The sequence below is a fragment of the Protopterus annectens genome, chromosome 9.part0 (genome assembly GCF_019279795.1).
Source record: "Protopterus annectens isolate FY-2018-M chromosome 9.part0, PAN1.0, whole genome shotgun sequence".
Lineage (NCBI taxonomy): Eukaryota > Metazoa > Chordata > Ceratodontiformes > Protopteridae > Protopterus > Protopterus annectens.
Window position 1 is genome coordinate 162,906,296 of NC_056743.1, and position 25,261 is coordinate 162,931,556.

The window sequence follows — 25,261 nt, forward strand, 5'->3', positions numbered from 1 at the left end:
CATTGTAATTTCCTCATATGCAGTTTTGCAAATGGTATTAGTAGTATGCAAGATGCCATGAATCCCAAGGCCTGCAGAATTTTTCTTGCAGGAGTTGGGTCTTTGTTGCCATTATTTTGAAGTATTGAGTCAGCTGTTGTTGCTTGTCTGGCGTGAGATAAGCCATCTGGGCCATTGTATTCAAGCTGGCACCCAGGAATATTATGTTTTGTGAGGGCACTAGTTTTGATTTATTTTCGTTTACTGTGTACCCTAGGCAACTTAGAAGGTGTTTGACAAATGCCAGATGCTTTAAAAGAATGCCTTGCTTTCTGCTTGAATAAGGCAGTCGTCCAGGTATGGGTATATTTGAATTCCTCTTTGTCTGCAGTATGCAATTGCTGGTGCCAGGCATTTTGTGAAGACCCTGGGTGCAGTAGATAAGCCAAAGGGCAGTGCAGAGAACTAATAATGGGTTGAACCTGCAATGAAGCGGAGGCATCGTCTGCAATTTTGTCTGATAGGGACATGCAGGTATGCCTCCCTGAGGTCCAACGTTACTAGCCAAGCATTCTTGCCCAGCATGGGAAGAAGCTGCTGTAGTGTTAGCATCTTGAATTTTGGTACTTGTAGATAGGTATTCAGAATTGAAAGATCCAGAATGGGTCTCCATGCTTTGTCTTTTCTTGGGACTAGAAAGAGTCTCAAGTAAAATCCTTGTCCTTGCTCATGTGTAGGTACCTGTTGAATGGCTCTCATGTCCATGAGAGCTGTAATTTGTTTTTGTGCCTCTGCCCATTGATTTGGTGGCAGGTTTGGCATTCCTTTTATCCTTGGCAAGGTATCAAAGTGGAATCTGTATCCTTGTGAGACAATGATTAGGACCCATTTGTCTTTTGTGATGATGTGCCAGTTGTCTGCAAAAAGTGCCAAGTTTCCTCCCAAGGGAGCTGCCAAGAGAGATTTGCTTGGTAGTTTGAGGAATGAGTCACTGTGTTTGTCTTCTGCTAGCTTGGGGCCTGTCTTCTCCTCCTTTCTGGGTAGCAGTACCCCATTGGCGAGGGTTTGTAAGGGCCTTGTGACTGACCTCTGCCCCTTGGGCGTCTGTATTTGCCCCTCTGTGATCTGTCAGAAGCTGGAAAGGACCAGTTTTTTGTTGGCCAATTTCTGCTGAAACGAGGGGGTTGTACCTGTAAAAAATCCTTGACCATCTGCATAGACTTTGCCTTATCCTCCATTTTCTTTAAAACCTCTTCTGCTTTGACACCAAATAATACATCCTGCTGTAAAGGTGCATCCAATAATTTTGCTTTAACATGATCAGGTAGGGTTTGTTCTTTTAACCAAGCATGTCTACGTATGACAGACCCAGTAACAGCTGCTCTACAGGAAGCTTCCAATGAATCAAATCCACATTGTAAAGTATGTTTGCCCACCTGTTCAGCTGCATGCAACATATCCTGCATTTCCTTGAATTCAGACTGTTCAGAATGTGTGCCCATTTTTTTTGTTTTAATTGAGACATTAGGAATTGCTGATATTTCAGCATGTGAAACTGACAATTTAATGCTCTCATAGCCAGAGTAGCTGAGGTGTATATCTTCTTTCCCCATCTATCTAGGGCTCTGGAATCCCTTTCAGAGGGTACAGGATTTTTAGCCATAGAAGCTTTAGCCCCTTTGAGACCCTGGGAAATTGTTTCTGGGTCAGCCACAGGGCTTTTATAAAGGAATTTGTGTGAGTCAGGTACTCTGTAGTATCTGTCTGGTTTGGCTGGAGCAGGAGGTAGAGAGTCTGGATTTAGACTAGACTCCAAGTAAACATCATCCACAATGTCTAAAACTGGAGGGATAGTAAGTGGTCTGTGCTGGGGTAGTAAAAGGAACTCTCTGAGCCTTTTCTTAGAATCAGAGTAGTCCTGGTCTTCCCAGTGGAAATGTTTCCTCATGGTATGTAAAGTTTCCCCAAAGGAGTAGTCGTCAGGGGGAGATGCTGAGGGAATACAGTCTTCAGCATCAGAGTCTTCATAAGGGGGAAAAAGTGTAATCCTGTTCCTCAGAAGAATCCAAGGAAATTGAAACCTGGTCAGAGGAAGCATAATCCTCCTCTTGTCTTGGCCTTTTATCTGGAGGGGGATGGGAACCCCTGATTAGGGTAATCAAATCTTCAGCCATCTAAGCATCTGTTTCTTAGGCATGGGGCCTTGAACTGTAGACTGATGTACAGTCTTTTTTTGGTTTTAATGGAGTTTTAAGCTTAGCATAAGATTTAATGGTGAGTGTAGTCGGTCTGAAGACACCTTCTGCAACCAAAGGTGTTTCTACTGCACTGGGATCTCCTTCTGCTTCGGTGTCGGAAGGGCCTAATGAAGATGGCTGCGACGGCCTAGTACACTCCGCTTGAGAATCCGCAGCTGTCTGGGGTTCCAATTCTGCGGTTGTCAGGGCCTGCGTAGGCGCCTCACTGAAAACTGGAGAACCGGCCACAGGCCCAGCAGAGGCCTCTGAGTCTGGCTTGTTCCTAGGCTGCCTGTCCTTATCCTTGCGTTTTTTATGCATGCCGGTCGTCGGCTGCTCAGACGGCATGATATAATTAAATTTCCTACCAAAGTAATGTCGTGCGAAGTCAAAACGGCGTTTGATAGTTCGTTTATTAAACCTAGCACAAAACCGACAACCTGTGACGTCGTGGTCTGGGCCTAGGCAAGGAATACAATTAGAATGGAAGTCCTTATGAGGTATTTGCTTCCCACAAGAAATGCAACTGTTAACTTTTTCTGACATCGGACTGAGGCAAGAAAAGGTTCCCAAATGGGGTACTTAGCTTTATTGAAGACTTCGGACTGAAATTCGATTCGAAAATCTCAGGTGTCGGCCGATCGACACTTGCGAACTGCTTCTGCTTCCGGTACCGCGCGGCAAGAAAGACTGAAGAAAATGGCGTCGGATGCCTCTTATATACCCCTGGTGCACTGACGTCAGGGAAGAAGCAACAGCAACCGACGCCGGACCAAGACTTTGGAACTCAGGCCGACTGCGGGATCGTCTGATGGCAGGATAACCAAGTATGATGACTGCAGCAGGGTAACACGATGAACATCAAGTTCAACATCCCAGCTGGCTCTGGTTAATGTCTGAACAGATGAAATCATAAATACAAGTAGCAGAAATAAGGAGTCAGTTGAGGTAGCCTGGATATCTTCTAAAGATGTCCTTCAAAATAGATACTGCATGAGTGGCCATTCGGAGGAGAAACCAAGGCAGAACCATAACTTGTTGGAGATAGTATGTCTTGGCTTGCCTGTGAATATCCACATATCTGTACGGATGAGCTGAAGACAGCTACTGGGACTAGGGATAATTGTTTTACCCTAGCACTCTTGCTCTCACTGTAACTCTCACCACAGTAGCAGGTATAAAAAAAATTAATGAATGAGCAATCAGGGCATAATGTTTACCCCTTTAGAAGTTGAACAAAAGGTAAATATCTTCTACAATGAAGAGCAGCTGACCACAGTGCACTCCTTTCAAGTAGCTGCAGGGTCATGTGGGATGGCAGAATTGCCAAGACCATGTGCTCCCTTGGTTAAGTGTCTTGACTTTTTGAGTTTTCCCATTCCTCTGTGATGGGGCTTTTCTTCAGTACACTTGTTAGGCTTCAGCCTGCTAGCAAACTGTTCTCTTACTGGAGGAAGGACAGGTGTCTTCTGGCCAAAAGCAGACATATTCTTATGCTCCAGTAAAGCCTGAATATTGCAGGCTCAAAACAGCAAGGTTTCTTAATGAATATCTTAAAGTGCATAATTGAAGAAAATAGTTGATGTTAGGTAGTCCAATCTCACCTTCATTTTTACATATGGGTTCGGAGCCGATCCTCAGCTCTGACTCGGCAGATTTTCAAACTCGAAGACTTCTGGTTGGCTCATGGCTAAGCAGGTATCCCATGATACACCAGTGCAATCCCCAGATCTCGTTTGCCATGTTGACGAGTTCGGATGTGCTTCTCTTGGCTCTGGCTAAGTTTTTGCAATTTTCATTATTCTAGTATCTTTTTGCATAGTTATTGAATATATACATTATAGGGCTTTATCTTTATTGTCTTGTGGTTTTTGTGTGACCGTATTAGTGGTATCCTGTGTACCAGTAGTTAGGCGCAATTGCACTTTACCTAAATCGTTAGTTTTGGCGGTTTCGCCTTTTCCTGTTATTTACAGTTAGGATTTACCTAAATTGCCTTGTGTGACTAGTATTAGTAGTCTCCTGTATATCAGTAGTTAGACGCAGTTGGGTTTTCTTGTCTAGAGAGTTAGTTTGGCGAGTTCGCCGTTTTTAATCAATAAGGGCTCCTATTAATTATTTTCCTGTCAAGCGATTATTGTTGACTGGTGGTCTTTAGCGGGGACCCGCTAAAGTCTTAACTGTGTGTGTGTGTGTGTGTGTGTGTGTGTGTGTGTGTGTGTGTGTGTGTGTGTACATGTGTGTGTATGTGTGTGTATATGTATGTATGTGTGTGTATATGTATGTATGTGTGTGTGTGTGTGTGTGTGTGTGTGTGTGTGTGTGTGTGTGTGTGTGTGTATGTGTGTGTTTTGTGCTTTGTTGGTCTGTTTGAATTAGAAGACCCAGTTCTTCACAGGGCTAGGCTCGTTTAACTTAGAGGACCTAGCCCTCGTGTTGCTTCCACTGTATTTTATTTAAAAAATTTTCCTGTGTGACTGAATCTGAATGTTGTTTAGTGGAAAATCTAGTTTTCTATCTTACACCAGGCTAGGCCCATTTAACTTAGAGGACCTAGTCCTCGTGTAATTCTTCAGCGGGGCTAGGCCCGTTTTAGTTAGAGGACCTAGTCCTTAGTCATTCTCTTTCTCTCTCATTGCTTGTGTGTTGCAATGTCTAAGGATAGCAAGGAGCACAAACCCTCTGGGTTTAAACAATGTATGAAGTGCTCCTAGAAAATGTCTTTGACCAATGGCCACAGTAGCTGTGTCTACTGTTTGGGAGCTATCCATTTGCAAGAATCATGTTTGTTCTGTCATGCTTTCTCTGCTAGAGTGTTGCAGGAGATTAAGAACAAACTGATACTCGGGGGGGGGGGTCTTTTGAAGCCAACCTTCGAGGAAGCTTTCTCTGGTTCTTCGGCTTCTTCGTCTAAGTCTTCGAAGTCAAGATCTGACTCAAAATCTAAAAGTTCAAAAAGGCCTTCTCCGGCACCGGCTAGTGTTTCGGCACCGCCTGCCAAATTAATAAAACCTGCCTCCTCGACTCCTCAGTCTTCGGAGCTGAAGGACAGCACTGTGGTTTCGGAGTCGGTCACAGATACTTCGGTGCCAACTGGTGAATCCTTGCAAATAGTTGACTGCTTCTTGGAGCCAGTCTGTAGAGTCCCTACCGGTCTCTTTGATGGTCAAATCTCCAGTGCCTGCTAGGTCGAGATCCCCAACCTTATCTTCCAGGTCTTCCAGGAGTCTTTCGGAAGAAGATGTGGAGAGGGTAGTACTGAGACTCCTCAAGTAGTCTGCCCTGCCTAAATTTTTGTTGGCTCTGACCCAATCGATTCCGGAGCCACTCGAACCAGTCTTGTCTCCATCCGTGATTCCTCCTCCAAGCCATGTTGGTTTTTTGGAGCCGGAGTGCTTGTTACCAATGGAGGAACCCTTGGTTCCACCTCCCCTTGCTGGTGCATTGGAGCAGAGTTCGGCTCTGTCCATCGTGTCCAGGGACCAAAGCTCTTCTGTCGGCCAAGGAGGAGGGTTTGAATCGATCTTCGTCGGTTCTGAGCCTTCCTCTCGGTGCGTCCGCCAGGGTGAGCTCAGACCCTGCATCTATCTCGGAGCCGATGGCTCTGGCTCCGGCACCGTCCTTTGTCTCTTTGGAGTGGGGACGGTCTTCGGAGCCAGAGTGATCTGCTTTTGAGGTGATGAGGAGTGTGCTGTCACAATCTACAGCCCCTGCCAGTGGTACAAGCACTCTTCCCCCCAGGGCTTCCACTTCGGTCTCAGTCCCTACTCTCTCTGGAGACAGCAGAGACCCATAGCCTCAGGAGCCACCGGCTGGTGGCCCCCACTCTTCCGGGGCATCCCCAGAAGGTCCTTTTGAGGAGCCCCTGTGGAAGAGAGTATGCAAGAGGAAGCATATTGTCTCCCAGGATGAGTCTCTGACATCGGACACTGACCTCGATGAGTTGGAGGGGTCCCCTAAGTCGTCCTCTGATAATGTCTACTTTGTGGACATTCTAGAGATCCTTAAACAGAAGTGCGACTGGCCCACTGTCAACCCTTCTGATGAGAAGTTGGTGTACTTGAAGGCTTTCGGGTCTCAACCTTCTGCTTCTTGGGTGTCTCCACCTTTCGACGAGCTAATGGATCTGGTTAGTTGGAAGGTGTGGGATACTCCCGATGCCATGGAGCTAGTACACAGAAGACCAAATAAGTTCCTGTCTGCCCCTCCTGGAAAAAAAGTCTTGTCTAGGGGCATTCCCGTAGATGCCATGGTGGTGGCGGCAGCCACGAGGAAGGAGTTGGCGGAGACTTCTTCCTCTGTTCATCCACCAAAGAAGGAGTCTCGACAGATGGACAGACTTGGGAAGCATGTAATTAGTTCAGCAGCCTTTACACTTCGATCCCTGAACTATCTTACCCATTTCACGAGGTTGCAGAGGGATATCCTCAAGGAGTTAGGAGATTCCATACAGGGTGCTTGTCCTGAGGGAGTCCCGGACAAGATCTCTGCTCAGTTGTCTACCCTAAATTCCATAGTTAACTCCTCCATGTGGCTCATATCTCATGCGGCTGATGGAGCGAGCAGAGCAGCGGGTTCAGGAGTTGCCCTTAGGTGCCACTCCTGGATGCGCTTGTGTAATTTTGCGGAATCATTTAAGTCCACCTTCACCAATGCCCCATTTGATGGTTCCTCTTTGTTTTTTTCCAAGTTGAAAGATACACTCACTCGGTGTGAACAGGAAGGAAAGACTCTCTCTGCTGTGGGAGTCCGTTTTACCGTTCCCTCTCGATCATACCCCGAAGGTCAAAGGGGAGGTAAGATGTGGTTCAAAAAGTCCCAGAGAGCCTTTCCAGACACACAGAGTGAATCCTCCTTCAGAGGCAGAGGAGGAGGAAATGGTAGATGTCACCCTAGAGGCAGGGGCGGTCTGCAATATCAGCAAGGCTGTGGTTCCTTTCGAGGGCGGCCTTATCAGCGCTCCTGATGTGGGGCCCAACTACATTTCTCTGGGGCCAGTCAGGGGTCGCATCTCTTTGTATCCAGAAGCCTGGCTAAATATAACCCAAGACAAGTGGGTACAAAGAGTTGTTACCAGAGGCTATATCATACTCTTTTCCTTCCATCGTTTGTTCCCAAGAAGATCCCAGATGTTCCACCCAATCACAGGGATCAGGCAACTGTGGAGATCAACAAGTTGCTCTCAAAAAGAGTCACCCAGCCCGTGCCAGCAGATCAGATAGGATCCGGAACTTACTCCAGGTTCTTTTTAGTCCCAAAATGAACCAGAGACTGGAGGCCAACACTGGACCTCAGCAGATTAAACAAATCTGTGAAAAAGGACAAGTTTTGGATGGCAACACTGTAGTTGATACTCCCATTGTTAGGGAAAGACTATTGGATGTGCTCTCTGGATCTCCAAGACGCCTACTACCATATAAAAATGGACAAGGCGTCAAGGAGGTATCCGCTCTTCCGGCTGGGAGGCAGCCATTATCAGTTTCGTGCTCTGCCCTTTGGTCTCACCACAGCCCCCAGGGTGTTCACCAAATGCATGGCAGTAGTGACAGCTCACCTGAGACGTCAGGGATTCCAGGTGTTTCCGTATTTGGACGACTGGCTCCTGACCGCCCCCACCAGGCATCTACTTCTCCAAAACAGGGACACCACCATCCAGCTTTGTGCTAAACTAGGGATATCCATAAATTGGGAAAAATCTGCATTTTTACAGGCGCAGAGGTAGACACAGTGGATATTGACAGTTCGTCTTTTCACCAAAACAGCACAAAACCTCATCTCACAAGTTCAGCAACTTCTCCCACTTCGGAAGGTCAAAGTAAAGTGGATTCTTCAACTTCTTGGAATGATGGCCTCAACCATTCTGTTAATACCTTTAGCCAGGTTGCATATGAAAATCTTTCAATGGTTCCTATTCTCCCAGTGGTCGTTCCAATATCTACCGCTGAATCACTCTATTCTGCTGAGAGAATCATGCAAAAAGGACCTTCGTTGGTAGAAGATGTAGCCCCCAATAACTTGTTCATGGGAGCTCCCTTTGTACACTTAACATGAGCAAGACCCAAGAGACTTCAAACATTTGTCTGAAGTCCAACACAAGAACCACAACTTCTGGCATGACAAGATCCATCTTTATAGCCATTCGATTGCCTGAGAATCTGATCTCACTGATTTTATGGTATGGGCATAAATGACTTGTCCCTTTGGTGTTGGTCATTACATATTCTTGAACTATTAAGTCTTAGAAAATATAAGAACGCCATTTACACTGGTACAACATTACATCTTGTTATTCTTCCATATAAGTTACTGTTTATCACCTTTTCTATATAATTAGCTGTACAGCTTACTGTTTTCTCATGGTATACCAATTAACTTGATAGAACTTCACCTGTCTAATATTTATAATGGATATGCAACAGCTAGATACGTCTCTCTAAAAAAATAAAAGTAGAGAGGGAGACGAGTGTTTTGGATATATAAAGAATGAATCAAGTGTAGACTCTCATGTAGCACCTGTATGATATATAAATGCTCTTTAAAGAAAGTGGTACAGTTGTAAGTTTACCATAACTGCTTTTTAAGGTGAAATTAAGTACTGGCGAGTGCAACAGCACATTCCTAGTGCCCCTTGTGTTTTCAACTTTCTGTGGAAGTAAACGATTTCAGAGAATTAAGTAGGGTCAGTAGTAAAGATTGATGTTATAAAGGTTTTACAATGTGCCATACTTAATCATACATAGTTCTAACGATTGCCTTTCTTTTGTCTAATGCTCAGTCGAACTACATTAATGTTCTTCTATACTAATTTATTCTCCATTAAACCTGCATTTTACAAACTCATCCCTACATATATTTCTATTCTCTTTTTTCCTCAGCCTGGTGTCCCCTTTTTCCTTTTAAACTATTATAAGCTTACGTTCTACTACTACGTGATAACTAGCCTGTGAAAGCCTGAATAAACCCCATGAAACGTAACCTCAGGACATCATGGTAACAACTACAAATGATCAGGCATCTATTTTAATTTAAATTGTAGCTGCTTCCTTCAGTAAAGTAATAAACTTAACTGACCTTAATGCCTTGTTGAAGAGAGAGGAGTTCTTGGCTGAAACAGACACCCTGCTCACAAAAGTATTTCTAGCTCCTTCTGTGTCCTCCTTAGTAACTATTCCAGATATACCTCTTTTCTTTTACCTCTAGTCTCATTCTTTTTTTTTTCTGCGCCCTTCTGATATTCTCATTCTGTCCATCTCTTCTTATTACAAATGTTTTACTGGACCAGAGCAACTGCTCCCAAAGTAAAGCATAAATAAATGAACCACTTACTTACTTGATAAACAGTTTACAGATAGTTTCACATATGCTTCGGTGTACTGACCAGGAGGATCTTGCTCTATTCATCCTCGCTCCACTTGGGAGCACTCCACTCCCCTACCATATCCTACACCCCACACCCAATTCCTACCTAGCACCTTCCCACTTGATCTATACCTTAAAAGCTCTACCTCTCACACAAACGTCAGCCTATTGCATTACATGACAACTACCCTCCACCTCCCAGCTATACCTAATCTGTAATTCCTCCCACCTAAAATCTACTTTTCACCCTCCATTACCTATCTTCTTATACCTTGTAGTCAACAAATAGCACACCTGCATACCTCATACTTCTAACAAGCATTAACAACCATATCAGCATCTCTGAAACTTCTCCAATTTGTAAGCACCCTCCTTCTAACTTACTTTTTTACTATCTACAAACCTACTTTGGATTTTCTTTACCCAAAAACAATAATCCCACCTCATCAGTTATGATCATAACATGTTTCATTATTCTGACTCCTCTTATACTCCTAACCCATGCAACCTCTTACCATTGCTAACTTCACAGCAGCTTGCAACCAACCATAGGTACTCAGTTTTATATAGTTATAGCTCCACCCGTGCACAAGTAACAATAACTCCCTCACTTTTCACTTCTGTCCTTAATCATAAACTCAGAATACATCAAACAAATGCTACTTCCATACAAAACTATGTCCAGAGATAAAAGTAAATTCAGGTGGTCCCATCAAGCTCCTTCCTCACATTTCTACAGAAATATAGTGATTTCCATCCAAATCTGACCACACTGTATCCACAACCTTCTCCTCCCAACTACAATGCAGACACATCTATAAATAACCACCATTTCTCAAAATCCAGTGGCTTTCAGCTTTTTGACATTAACCTTAGAGCTCTTTTAAACAAACATAAATGAGGAGAAACAGCCATTAGGTTATAATTTATACAGATTGCTAGAACAATGAAAAAGCTGGCAAAGTAGACATCATATACAGTAACTCAAATCAACCTCTCTCCATTCCCCCAAAACCACCATCAAAAAAGATTAACTTCTAATAACTTAGCTAAAACGTAATAAAATTAAATCACTTTAAATAACAGGAATTTACACACACCCTGGTAATAATATAGGCACAACTGAAGAATTCATTTTTTGGGCCTCAGCAACCATCACACAAGAAACCAGTTATGTTCAATCTAAACATCAGCTGGACAACTATTGATTGCAGTCCCATTAATACTACAAAAACCCTTACAGTTTAAATAAACTGAACTCCTCCCCAGCGAAGTTATACCAAATGTAATGAATGAAACTCTACCACAGGCTGGTACTCATTAATACACCAAATAAGATTATCTCCTAAGGCTTCCCTTCCTGTCAGCTTAAATGATCACCTTCCTACCTTTGCCATAAAAGAGTCAGAAGCTGTACACAGAGACAGCACCAACACTGCCAGGTGCACAATCTATCCTCTTACTTGGATGACAGGTTCAGCTCAGATCTCAAATCTGTTAACTGGAACATTTTACAAACACCACATCTAGACGAAGCTGATTATTTTTTTTCTAAATATATTAAATAGTCAATCTCCAATTAGAAATAAGAGAATCATGGCAAACTTAGTCCCCTGGCTAACCAGACAAACTAAGAAACAAATGAACCTATGAGATAAAGCTAGGAAAATCTGGAACTACAACAAAACAACCAACCTACAAAAGTACAAATTTTTCAGAAACTGCACCAAAGAAAAGATTAAATCTGACTGGAAGTCATATTATACAAAACTGCAAAATAAAAGTCATAACAGTCCCAAAGTCTTCTGGTGATCAATCAATAACTCAATCCTAGCCACATCACCCAATCAACTCCCTCAGTAAACACTCCATACAAATACATTGCCATCCATTTCAATACCCACTTCAAAAACTCAACCCCAGTTATCAATCTCATTGCACACTGTCACAAATTCCTCTCATTCAATTCTATGCCATTCTATACCCTTCATAAGTGCTGGCACATGACCAGAACAGTATCAATGTGTGCAAAAGGCTACAAAGTGTGCAAATGTTTAAAGTACATAACTTCTTTATCCAAATTTTCTGCACTTTATATAATAATTGTGAAACATCTTTTTTTCTCACTAATATTTTGAAGCTTTTCTCATTGGGCCTCCAATGAAAAGGCACAATATTATTGTTCATTGGACTATACCAGTAAACAAATGCAATAAAGAAACAAACAAACAACATCATACTGATTCTTTTAAAAGTACTTTGGAAATAAGCACTGAAATAAACCTGAACTTGAAACTGGTGTACAGTTTTCCATTTGTGCCATCAGGCCCGAGTGGAACCAACAAAGGACCTTGATAGAAAACTCAGCTCACCGTGCTTCTGACCACACATTCTGATAACTTTGTGGAATGCTGCTCAGATAACAATGACTATTAAGCATGCTCCAGCCAACTAACCAAGAGTGAGACTGTGCATATAGCCTGGGATGAACTGCTACAACTCGTTTGTCTTTTCGGTTTTTCCCGGTTAGGGGTCGCCACAGCGGAACTCCGGCCCGCTAATGATTGGCAGTCGATTTTTATGGTGCTGAGCTGCCAGCCCGACACCCAACCTTCAGCAAAGGCACGCCCATTCACGCATGTCTTTAGGAGGCCACTCGACCGCGGGGAGGACATACAGACTCCACACAGAAGGCACTCCAGCCGAGAATCAAACAGGATTACCTCTTGCTGTGAAGGCAACAATGCTACCACTGTACCACCGCCGCTGGATGAACTGCTACAACATGGGAACTAAATAGGCACTTCTTTCAGGTCCTTATGAACCAAGTTGAAGACATGCAGGACAAAGAGGACAGGTTGAGCTTTCATCACTAATCAAGGCTGAGTTTAACAAATGAAAGATCAGGTGGAAGTTTCAAAAATGGAGGATTATCCACTTTTCCTTGTGCCATCTAATAAAAAGCCCTGGCTGCATGTGGGACCTTCCCACTGACACTGATCTATGTTCAAGGAGCATTCTATCGATGGCATCCTTCCAGGTAGCACGGTCAGTCAAGAATCCCCCCCCCTTTTGCCTGTTGTGGGTTACTGGGTGGAAATGCTGGCATTCATGACAGTGCTTCATGTTATGTTTCTCCCTCAAGCAGCAGTGACAAAGACAGTTGCGTGTCTTGATTCATACTGCTGGCGAAGACACTGGAAAAGTTTAGTTTTAGGCACTGTGCACATGATCTTTTCACTGAGAAGAATCAAGTATAAGGTCAGAACACTGCAACAAATAGGGAAAAATTGAAGGACTCGGGGCTATGTTTTTTCTCTAACTGCAGCATGTGGTACTGAAGTATGTGCTGATGCAGGATGCATACACACTTTAGTGCAGAAAATTGAGGAAAAAATGCCAAATCTGAAAGTTAGAGAGGAAAAATGTAATCACAGTCTCACCAAGGTGGGTCTCCAATATTAGGTCTAAGGGGTCATACCAAAAAAAAAAAAGAGAGAGAGAGAATGAATACATTGCATATCACTAACAGCTTTTCAGATGTGAACTGTATAAACCAGGCTAGAGAACTGCATTGCATTGAAGCAGAGTAATATAAATCAGCATAAAATGAAAATATTCATGGTTCCACCTTTGTTTAAGTGAATTATTCTCTTTTCTGTCAAGTCACAAGACTGTATTCAGTTTGATGTTATCTGCATAATATAAACACAAGCAAAAACTAGAACAACCCTGTGGAGAGTTAGTCTGTGGTTATCTAAGTTATGAAGTCATGTAATCTTCAGAAGTGAAGAGACATGGTGCGGGTAATGCTTTGTTACTACGTCCTGTACTGAAACAGTCACAAAAATGCTACTGCTACTGACAATATACATCACTAATGGCTGCTAGTAAGTCACAGCAAATACTGTGCTCAACTTCTGACGGATTTATGGTAGAATCAGTTCTAAAGGGACAGGAGAAGCTTGTCCACTACACTTCATTTATAAATTTGTAAACATGCACACCATATTGCTCGACTGTCTTACCCTGTCACCCAAGACAGAGTAAACAGTTATGACAAGCAAATGTAATATAAGAAAATATAAATGTGACCAAGAGCACCTCCTAAACAGGTCTTCCACCTACTGGTAAAAAGAATTCTTTCACAAAATCAAAGTCACTGCAACAATGGTTTTCTTTCAAGGACTACAAGTTAGAAAGCTGTGCTGTCAGCCAAAAGGGGCAAGTCTAACTATACAATTAATAACCAATACAGCTAAAATATCTGTAGGTTGGATTGCCATGTGCATGCATGTGACACGCTACAAAGTCTAATCTGGAAACTGCAGCACCAACACACTTAAGAATAAAGTTTCATGTAAAAGAAATTACCCAATTTTCATTAGTTTTATTAACATATACTTCCGACTGTACGGTTTTCTTCTGTAGTACATCATATCGTGGACAACCAGAAATTGGGAAACGCAGGAGCTGAAAAGAAAAGTAAAATAATTCTTACTCAAAAACATCAAGACAGAAAATAGAACTTTTTAGAGAAAGGTTCTCATAACCACAACCTCACTTCAGCTTACATTCTGCTCCTCGATGATTAAGACATTGCAATGTGACTCTGGTGGTGGTGGTGCAGACACGTCTGTAGACTAACCACTATCATGGGGTTCTGGTTCTCCACTTTACAGATTTGGAAGTATGGGTGACTCAGTATTAGTCACTGATTATTGGTTTACAACACCTCAAGATTATGATTTCTAGTACCATGCTACAAGCTGTTTTACTACCATTAAGCAGAAATGGAAGGCAACACTGGCAAAGGCTGAGGTGCCAACCATTCACTGAGAAATTAAATCCATCCCTTTTTACCCTCTCTGACTACTGTTAAAGAACAAACTTGGGTATCGAGGTATGTTATCACTTGAAATTCACCCCATTTCACAGAATGCATCTTTCCATTTACAATAATCTAAGTGTCACATTGCTAAGGATTCTCCTAGAAAGAAGTATTTCAGATTAGTGCATTTACCTTAACAAAAAGATAATTATGAATGATTAAACAGTCCAAGTCCATCTAAACTGTACGTATTACAAATTTATAGACCAATGCCCAATCAGAACCATTCAGTAAGCACACAAAAATGGGCAAACAATACTCTATTAATCATAAGTCAGGCCCCTCTGCAATCTACAGTGAAAGCAAATACCTCCAAGAGGTGAGCAATGATGTTTAGCCATAAACTGCACTGAACCATCCTGCTACACATCCTTCTGACTAAATGAGCCCTGCTGTTGTTTTATGCTGTTATTTCACCAATCCTATTACTGGGAAACTATACTGAATTCCAGTCTATGAAATTTCTTCACCTAGTCCATACTTGCCTTTGACAAAGCAGTCCATCTATATAGCAATAACCCACGGCTGGGTGTGGGTAATGCTGGATTTACCCATGGTTGGCGTGGTTTGGTCCCGAGGGTGAAGCCCGAGGGACCAAACAAAGCCAACTGTGGGTAAATACAGCATTACCCACACCCAGAAGTGGGTTATTGCTATTATACCATGACATTATTTAAGAAAAGAAACTATTACTTTTCTTAAATAATGGCATAGTATAATGCCTGTTTGCTGCCCTTCCGCAGATGTCTGGCATCCGCGGCAGTTCTGATGTATTGCGCACCTGTGCAGTACATCAGAGCTGTGGGCAAAAGCAACGGAGAAAGCAAGATCTCTGTTGCTTTTTTTTTAGTGTTTCGCTATGTTAAATGGGTTTAACATAGAGACAGCTTTAAAATAAGCAACGGAGATGTCCGTTGCTTATTTTAAAACTGTCTCACTATGTTAAACTCATTTAACATAGCGAAACACTAGGCAAAAGCAACGGAGATCTTGCTTTCTCCATTGCTTTTAAAACCTGTCTCGCTATGTTAAATGGGTTTAGCATGAGACAGCTAAAATAAGCAACGGAGATTTCCGTTGCTTATTTTAAAGCTGTCTCGCTATGTTAAACCCATTTAACATAGCAGACAGTTTTAAAGAGTTATACTAATGGAAAAAAGTCCGGGAGACCGGACCTTTTTCCATTAGTATAACTCGATTTACAACGGGCATGCTGGCCAATCAGCGTGCACGTTTTGGAATAATAATGGGGGGGTCATGGTATAATAGTAAATAACCAATTCCCTACCCTTTACCAGTCTGAATATGACTAGTTCTCAAAGCTTTGACCTCTTAGTCTTTCACTGGTTTACTCCTACTGCCATTTTGAGAATCCTTATTTTATAAATCCAGTCTCTATGTTCCGTTCATAATATGGCTTGAAAAAGGCACACAAGACTCCAATAGAACTCACGAACATGATAAGCAAGGCAGCTGCCTCTCTTGCAAGTTTCCTTCTTTTTGGCACTCAAAAGATTCATTGATGTTCCCTTTCTTTAGCTGTTTTTATTTATGCAGTTTTAGAACAGACTCCACTCCACTGTTATTGTCTTCCACTGAACAACATCCCACCTGCATCCTAGTACAGACTGGATTTCCAGGATTACCTAACTACTTTCCCAAATGGCATCTCTCTACTATTTATACAAAAAAGTAACAAGCTATTCTCTTTACTGGTGATGTACCTCCAATGCATGCCAGTATTCCACCAATTTGGTTTTATGATACTGATATAGATGATGCAACCCTGAATGCTACCCAGATTCCAACAATTGAATTTGAAGTGAAACTCCCCACTCCAATACCTTACCCCATTAGAATGGACCTTCATTACCCATACTCCCGTTTTTATACACTCGGCTCTGAGGTTTCTGTACTCAGGGGAAGGGGAAAGTCCCTTGTCCCCAAACAGTGTTATTTCAGACTCAGCAGCATTTACAGTCATGATACAACCATTGCTTATTACCCCATCAATCCCGGTTAATTTTAAATGATTATCTTTTCTTTTAAGTGCTCAACTTTAGTCTATTAAACACGATCACTTCAGGACCTTGACCATGCTCACTGCTACAGATACTTCCTCCTTCAACTATGTACATAGAGAGCAAGAACAAGAAAAGCTATCAAAGAGTAGTTTTAGGTTACCTCAGGTATAAAGTAATGTAATGCTAAAATCTTGATCAGTTATGCTTTTCTGTTTATTAAGCACTTACTCAAGACTGAAAACAAAATAGAAAAGGAAAATCAGCCCAGGAATGAGTGAAAAATTCTCTTGCAAATCACTGCACACAACTCTTCTGTGTTCTTTCCTTTATCTCAGACACACTGCATTGCACATCTACTGAATACATTTAAGGAGATACTGAGCCAACTGTTATGTTTTAAATAACTATTTTTACCTTATTTTTGATGTTAGAAGCAAATATACTTATTTGTTATTTATATTTTTCCAGGCATATGAATAACACAAAGGTTCAAACATTTCACATACAGTTTTCTCTTTTTCATTCAATATTTTACTTATAAATGACTTTTGAACATTAGCCGCAAGTACATTTCCAACTGTAGATGCTACATCTTTGGAAATTACTATATTACATCATATGTAATTCACAGCTTTTATGTTTTAACTATTTTACATGTGTATGCTTCTATCATCACACCATCATTTTGCATTAACAAATAATTCAAACTCCACTACGCCAGCTTCTGGCATAGTTATAACATTTTGCAGTTACAATTCCCTGCCAAACTGTTGCTTCTGTATGGCGCCATTCAAAGTATTACTGCCTTTCCAATTTACCCAGTGCCAGTGATAACTGACAGAAGTGCTGTTTTACCCTGATTAATGAAAGCTTACTGTACTGATGCTATTTAGGCCACGGTGGTGCAGCAGTTAGCATTGTCGTCTCACAGCAAGAGGTTCTCTGTTCGATTCTCGGCTGGAGCACCTTCTGTGTGGAGTCTGCATGTCCTCCCCACGGTTGAGTGACGTATAAGACATGCAGGTAGGTGCATGCATGAATGGGTGTGTCTTCCTTGAAGGTTGGGTGTCGGGCTGGCAACTCGACACTGTAAAAATCCACTGCCAATCATTAGCGGACCGGAGTTCCACTGTGGCGACCCCTAACCGGGAAAAGCCAAAAGGCAATTATTTACTGTACTGATGCTATTTCACTTAAAGCCCGCTCATACAAAATAAATATAATTTGTTTAGGAGCTGTCAATAAAGAATACAGCATTAAATAACTGCAATTATTCCTTTTTTCACAAATTTTAGTATATAACCTTACTTTCACAGACCTGTAAATACTATGGGAATGAAAGCTTTTGGGAACCATGACAAATCATGTCATGCTTTAGAGGGGAACTAAAATAAGACTGGGACTGGCAAGTAAGCTAATATGGGGATGGTATCAACAATGATATAAACACAAGGGGTGTGACTATCTTAGGAAAAGAGCTTGGGCTAAATTTAGAACATTGGGCTTGTCTCTAATTTTGATTACAAGCAAGGGATATGTATAAATGAAGTTTAAAAAAAAAATAAATGAACAGCAAACTAAGTCAACACACAACTAATCATTCACTGTTTATTTAGCAGTAAAGACGACAGTAAAAGCGATTAAAATGGACTTGATATTCCTCTTTATGGAAATTGTTCTGGAAAATTATGTTTTTATGTTTGATGAATCCTGCTATTTACAAAAGGATGCCATGGTTACAGGTACTTCCCGTGCCAATAGCTACACCAATGCTTTTATGGCAGAGACAGAAATACTGAATAATGAAAGTTACAAGAAAAATATCTTGCTTTATAGGTTTGTCGATGATTTATTTTTTGTCTGGGGGGGGGGGGCAATGATGAAGAATTAATGGTCCTTTACGGACATATGAATAGTAGTACTAACTTTCTTACGTTTACTGTAGAGATGCCTATAAAGGAGATTTATTTTTTAGATGTGAAAGTTAAGAAAGATATGGGAAGGACATCAACAGAAATGTATAGGAAACCATGCCGTACTTGCACAGAAACAGTATGCATAGGAGGGATGTGTTTAAGAATATTATAAAGGGCTAAGGAATGAGGTTATCTAGAATAACTGTGGCAGATGAGAATTTTGCCAGTGAACTTGATTCTTTTCATAAAGATTTAATGGTTAGGGGATGTAGTAAAAGGGAGACAGATAAAAAGCACGTGAAAAGTATTGTCAGCTAAAGGATAAATCACCTTTGGAACCAGACAGTCCAAACCATAAAAAATAACACCATGGACAATGCAGCAAACTCCTTTAATAAAACAAATAAATCAAGAAATGTTAGCGCTTTCACGTTCTACTACTGAACCCTTCATCAGACATATAAAACGGACCATTCCATTTGCATACATATAGTAAAATGCATCCAATTTTCCAATTACATTTCTCATTCAATTGACTCACTCTAGTGCTCAATAGTGAGGCACACAGATGTTCCACTCACTAGGTTGAATAAGGAGAAGGTAACAGTCAGCTGTCTATCAGGTGCCAGAATCCGACACATAACACACACTCAGGTCACTCTACAACAAGTACAAGTATGACTCTGTCATTGTCCATGTGGGTGTGAATGACCTGAGATGCACATCCTTGGACTGCATGAAAAGAGACATGGTGGAGCTCTTGGATTATGTGGCCCAGGCAGGTATGACCCTAGCCCTGAGCAGTATCCTACCATCACCCAGAATAATACCGCAGTACAAACAAAAAATGACTTGACTTCAACTATTGGCTAAGTTTATAGTGTCATTCTAAGGGGATCCAGTATCTGTCTGCTTGGGATGATATGACTGACAGACCTCGATGCTTTGCCAGAGATGGCCTGCATCTGTCACCCCTGAGTTTCCGGGTACTGGCTAAGGCTCTTGCCACTCCTATAGTGCCTTTTTTAGGTGGTGTTCCAAAGACCAAATTACCACCATAACAGCTATAAATAATTGCAATCTGAGGGTCATGCTGCTCAACGTTAGAAGCCTAAATCTCAAGATGCACTCACTCAAAGCACTCCTCAAAATGGAGAACATCGACATTTGTTCTGTAATGGAGACCTGGTTTAAAGTGGCAGAAAGCACTCCTGTACTACCAGGTATCATTCCACACCTTTCAGCCCCTAAACCCGGACCGAAGCTCTAAAGGTGGTGGTGTCTCCATATTCATAAAGGATATGTACACCTCCAGACTAGTAGCCCAGCATAACGCATCTGAGATACTTCAGGTACAACTAACATTGGGTAAGATGGCGATCCAGGTCATAGCCTGCTACAGGTCCCCAACCATGTCCAAGGACTCTCACTCCATGTTCCTAAGCACCCTGGAATCTATCAAGGTCCAACCCAACACTCTCACACTAGGAGACTTCAACTACCCCTCCATCAACTGGGAAAACTACTCAAGCACCAATGCACTGGCCCAACGCTTCCTGGAATTCATCAATTCCAATGCCCTGGACCAGCTCATTTTGACCCCCACTAGAGGAAGCAACATCCTTGACCTGGTTATTACTAACATGGGTGACCAATGCTCTACACCAATCGTCAATACCTCCCTGGTCAGATCCGACCATAAACTAATCACCATGGAAATCCACATCTCACCCACACCCCCCACAAAGGTAATCACCTTGAAAAACTTCTCCAAAGTTGACTTTGGGCTCCTAAAAACAGAGATGGCTAACTTCACAGGACCCATGTCGATGGAAAATAGCTGATGACTGCCAAATCATACACCAATGCACTGTACGAACATGTACATAAATGCATGGAACTAGCCATACCCAACAGAACCAAAACACTCTCCTCCAAAAAAAGGAAGAAAATCTGGTGGTCCCCTGCCGTTAATAAACTCTACAACAGAAGGAAGAAACTGTTACAGAAAAAGGTGAAGTCCCAAGACTGGAAAAACTCCCTTATAGTCTCAACAAAAAGTTGAGATCCCTCATCAAATCCTCCAAAGCCAGCTACGAAGGCAGAATTGCAGCAGACACTAAAAACAATCACAAACCCTTCTATAGTTATATCAAGAACCACCAAAGCAATACCCAGATTTGCTCTGAGTTACTGCACAATGGTACCTCATATACTGAGCCAACAGATATTGCCAACTTACTGGCCGACATATTCAGTGTCAATTTTACCCCTTCTCCCCCTAAAGAACCAATCACAATACCGGAAGAATGCCAGGCACCCAGCATTACTGCAGCACAGGTAAAAGCTGCATTGTCCAAAACCAATAATGCAGCTGCCATGGGACCTGATAATATCTCTGACTGTGTTCTACATGAACTACAAAAGGAACTGGCACCACATCTGTGTGCCCTGTTCAGTCACAACCTCACCTAAGGCTCTGTCCCTACCAAATGGCACACTGCTACAGTCATCCCTCTCCATAAAGGGGGAGTGACTACAGACCCTGGGAATTATTGCCCCATTAGCCTGACGAGTCTGATATGTAAAGCTATGGAGTACATAATCATGGACCTGATTAACAAAGATACAGGAAATCTCCAAACTCTAGACACCACACAGTTTGGCTTTGTGAAGGGGAGATCATGCCTGCTCAACCTGGTTGACTTCTCTGATAAAGGTAAGGCAGTGCATACAGCCTACCTCAATCTGGCCAAGGCCTTTGGTACCATTCCTCACTCGGGAATTATTGATAAACTCAACAATCTAGGCATCAACTCCTATATCACTAGGTGGGTTGCAAACTGGCTCACAGAGAGAACACATTGTGTGAATGTAGAAGACTCCAAGTCAGACTGCTGACCAGTCACAAGTGGAGTCCCACAGGGATTGGTCCTGGGTCCTCCCCTGTTCAGCATCTATTTCTCAGAAGTCCAGGCCAACACAAAGGGACTCTGGCTAACCAGGTTCACAGAAGCCTGCAAGTTGGGAGCCATTATTAACTCCCCAAGTGATGCAGACATCCTACAGAAAGGCCTCACTGAGACCAATGACTGGTGTCGAAACCATGGCCTTAAGCTTAACGCCAAAACATGCGCCATCATCCCCTTTGGTAAAAACTCAGTTCCCACTAATTACCACATCGATGGGAGCCCACTGAACACTGAAGGCATAACAAGAGATCTGGGGATGCAGGTTGACAGCAACCTCTCCTTCGACCACCACACTGCCACTGTGGTCAGAAAGTCTTTCTATGTGGCACATCTCATTACCAAGGGTTTTGCATCCAGGAAGAAAGACGTCATTGTCTCCCTCTACTCTTCCCTCATTAGACCAATCATTGAGTATAATACCCCATTTGGCATGTACCTCACTATACACCTGCAGCATCTGGAGAGGCCACAGAAGTACCTCATGAAGAGGATCCTAGGCATTAAACACATGTCCTACATGGACAGACTCAAAAGCCTCCAGCTATTCTCTGTCTCATATCGCCTACTTAGAGGCTATCTCTGCTTGATTTACAAAGCCATGTCTGACCCAGCTCTGTTAGAAATGCTACATCTAAAGAAATCCCAATTGCACTACACCACATTCTCCAGAGACCTCAACCTCATTACCACAATCAACAGAACATGCTGGAGGGACAGGTTCCTCACCCACAGACCGCCCATGCTCTGGAACAGACTTCCCCATACATGTCTAGCAGAGTACCTCGCTGTCCCTCTTCAAGAGAGATCTTGAGGAGTGAATGGGTAATATAAAGTTCACCCCGGGGATCACTCCAGTGGCTCTACTTAATAGAGACACTGGGAACTAACGTTGGGCGGCACGATGCTAGGGCACATCTATGGTGTAGGCTTGTAAAGGCTCCAGGGCCATTAGCCTAATACACACCTATGAACCTACGTATTTAGTACAAGTCCCTGTGGACACTGCAATTACTGGAGTTTATACAAACAGGAGGAGTGTTTACACATCCGGACATAGGGAGGGGATTTTTTTTAAGCTAATAGCAGATTGTGGCAGCAGTCACATAGTCTATGTAGTATGCTGCCAAATATGCAGTAAATTTTATGTACGAAAAACAGATAGGGACCTGTGCAGTAAAATACGTGAATATGTTTATAATATTACCATTGGAACACCAAGTAATGCTTTAGCTAAGCATGTTAGAGATGCTAATGAATCACATTGCTTTAAGCTCATAGTAGTAGCTAAAACAAAACTCACCATGAGGCAAGGGGACATAAGTAATAAAACACAGATTAATGAATCAGAATGGATTATTAAACTACAGGCAACAGAAGGCAGTGTGTCTTTATGATAGGATTCCTATCAAACCTCATCTGAAAGTAAGAAGGCATCAGTAAGGTCTTGACTTTTTATGAACTAAATGTAAACAATGCTTGTTGCTATGCATTTACTGCAAACTGACTGAAAACAATGTTTTGATATGGGTTTTGTGATAGGTTATTCTTTGGTGTTAAGCTTGAATTAATTGAGTTGGATTGGTGGGTTTTAATGAGATGAGTATAAAATATGTGTTTTAGAACTGTCAAATTAGTCTGATGAACCAACAAGGAGTGTTACAAAAGCGCTTGCCATTTTTATTTTTTTTTATATGAAGTAAAGATATGTGTCAATCGCTTTTACTGTAGTCTTTACTGCTGAATGAACAGTGTATGTTTAGCTGTGTGTTGACTCCATTTGCTGTTGGTTTGTTTATACAGGATCATAGGAAGTTACTAGGCTATTGGCCCTGAGGCCCTTACAAGCATAGCCAAGAATTTAGCCCATGTTCTAACAAATCAGCACTCTATGCCACTATCCAGCAGGGACATAGGTGGAATCCCAGGGGTGTATTTTCTGTTCCTCATCCAGTCATCCAGGTTGCACTTATAAAGGTTTAATGAGGTACTCTGCTTTATGTGGAGAGGGAGTCTATTCTACAAAAGAGGGAGTCTCTGGGACACAAATCTGTCCTGCCAACAAGTCCCATTGTTGTCACAGAACAGGTTGGGGTTACTCAAGTGGAGCTTGACTTGCGGATATGCAGCAGTCCCATCAGGGCGGGGTCTGAGATTGCTTTGTATGCCAGACAGAGGTCACCTCTGAGGAGTCTGTGGGAGACTGAGTAGAGGGACAGGGCTTTTAGCCTATCTGCACAGGGTAGATGTTTGTGGCCCTGGATTCTCCGGCTGAGGAAACTCTGTGGTCTCTCCAGCTGCTGCATGTGCTTTGCAAGGTACATGCTGAAAGGGGCATTGTATTCAATAATCAGCCTTATAAGGGAAGAATACAGGGATGTTATGACCATCTTGTCCCTGGATGAGATACCCTTACTAATGAGGTGGGCCAGGTAGACAGCTTTCCGTACAATGGAGGCAATATGGTGATCAAAAGTCAGTTTGCTATCAGGTTTCCCAAGTCCCTCATGACTGATTGCATGCTTAGTGCCTTAGTATCAATGTGATCATTTGTGAGGACGTCATTCTCCCCAAAAGGGATAATGATGATGATGCATTTTTTGGCATTCAGCTTAAGGCCATGTTTCTAGCACCAGTCATTTTTTGGGAGAGAACCTCTTGGAGGATGTTCACATCACTAGGGGAATAGATGACAGCACCCAGCTTGCAATCATCTGCAAACTTGGTAAGCAATAGCCCACTAAATTTGGCCTGCACCTCTGAAAAGTATATCCCAAATAGCAAAGGCCCCAAGAACAATCCCTGTGGTACACCGATTGTTACGGGTCTACTACTTCAGGTGGCTTCCCCTATTTTGCCTAGGTGGGTTCTATCAGTAAGCCAGTTTGCTACCCATCTGGTAACATATGGATCTGATGCCTAGTTGAGAGAGTTTATCTATTATATCTGAGTCGGGAATAGTATCGAAGGCCTTGGCCAGGTCAAGGTAGGCAGTGTGCACAGTCTTCCCCTCGTCTATGGCCTTGGTGACCGTCTCAAAGAAGTTGACCAAATTTAACAGGCATGACCTCCCTTTGACAAAACCAAACTTTGTCGGATTAACTGTCTGGAGATTGCCAATGTTCTTGATAATGAGGTCCATGATAATCTGCTCCATGGCCTTGAAGATCAGGCTAGTTAGGCTGATGGATCTGTAATTTCCTGGATCAGTGAAAGGGATGACAGTAGCTGCCCTCAACTTGACTGGGATGAAGCCGGTACTCAGGCTTTGGTTGAATAGGGTGCCTAATGATGTTGCAAGTTCCTGCCTGAGTTCATGTAGAATGCAGTCTGGGTTGTTATCAGGTCCCATGGAGGCTGCATCTTTTACCTTTGAGAGGGCAGTGATGATTTGCTTCCTAGAGATACTGGGAATGTCCTGTTTTACTGAATGGGGGAGAGGAGTGAAGTTTTCACTGAATCTGTCTGCCAGCAGGTTGGCTATATTTACAGGGTTTGTGTATGTGGTGTCTTTGACAACCAGTTCTGAGCAGATCTGGATGCTTTCTTTGAGACTGCAGACATATGTGAAGAAAGCCTTAAGATTTTCTTTAGTATATGCAGCCAGTTTGGACTCGAAGTTTGCTTTGGAGGATTTTACTAGTGCTCTTACTTGCTTGTTCAGGCTAATAAGAGATTGCTTCCAATTGGACTCCTTCTTGGTCCTGGCCAGCAATGTTTTTCCTTTTATTACAGAGTTTATTTATTGTAGATGTCCACCAGACAGGTTTACTCTTCCTTGAGAAGGATGATTTTGTCCTGTCTGGTACTCCATGCAGCTATATAAATGCTCATATAGTACTTTGGTAGACGTTTGGACATATGTGCCAGTTTCTGTGGAGGGGAG

The 25,261-nt window shown here is 42.4% G+C and overlaps 1 protein-coding gene across 3 annotated transcripts in view; it reads right to left on the reverse strand.

Moving 5' to 3' along the window:
- The window catches only part of ACP2 (acid phosphatase 2, lysosomal), a 658,601-nt gene that overhangs the window by 183,306 nt on the left and 450,034 nt on the right, over positions 1-25,261 (reverse strand). For all 3 annotated transcript variants that reach the window (XM_044082703.1, XM_044082705.1, XM_044082704.1), the window contains one exon: positions 13,950-14,048. In XM_044082703.1, coding sequence (XP_043938638.1) covers positions 13,950-14,048 — 99 coding nt within the window. The remainder of the gene's footprint in view (positions 1-13,949; positions 14,049-25,261) is intronic.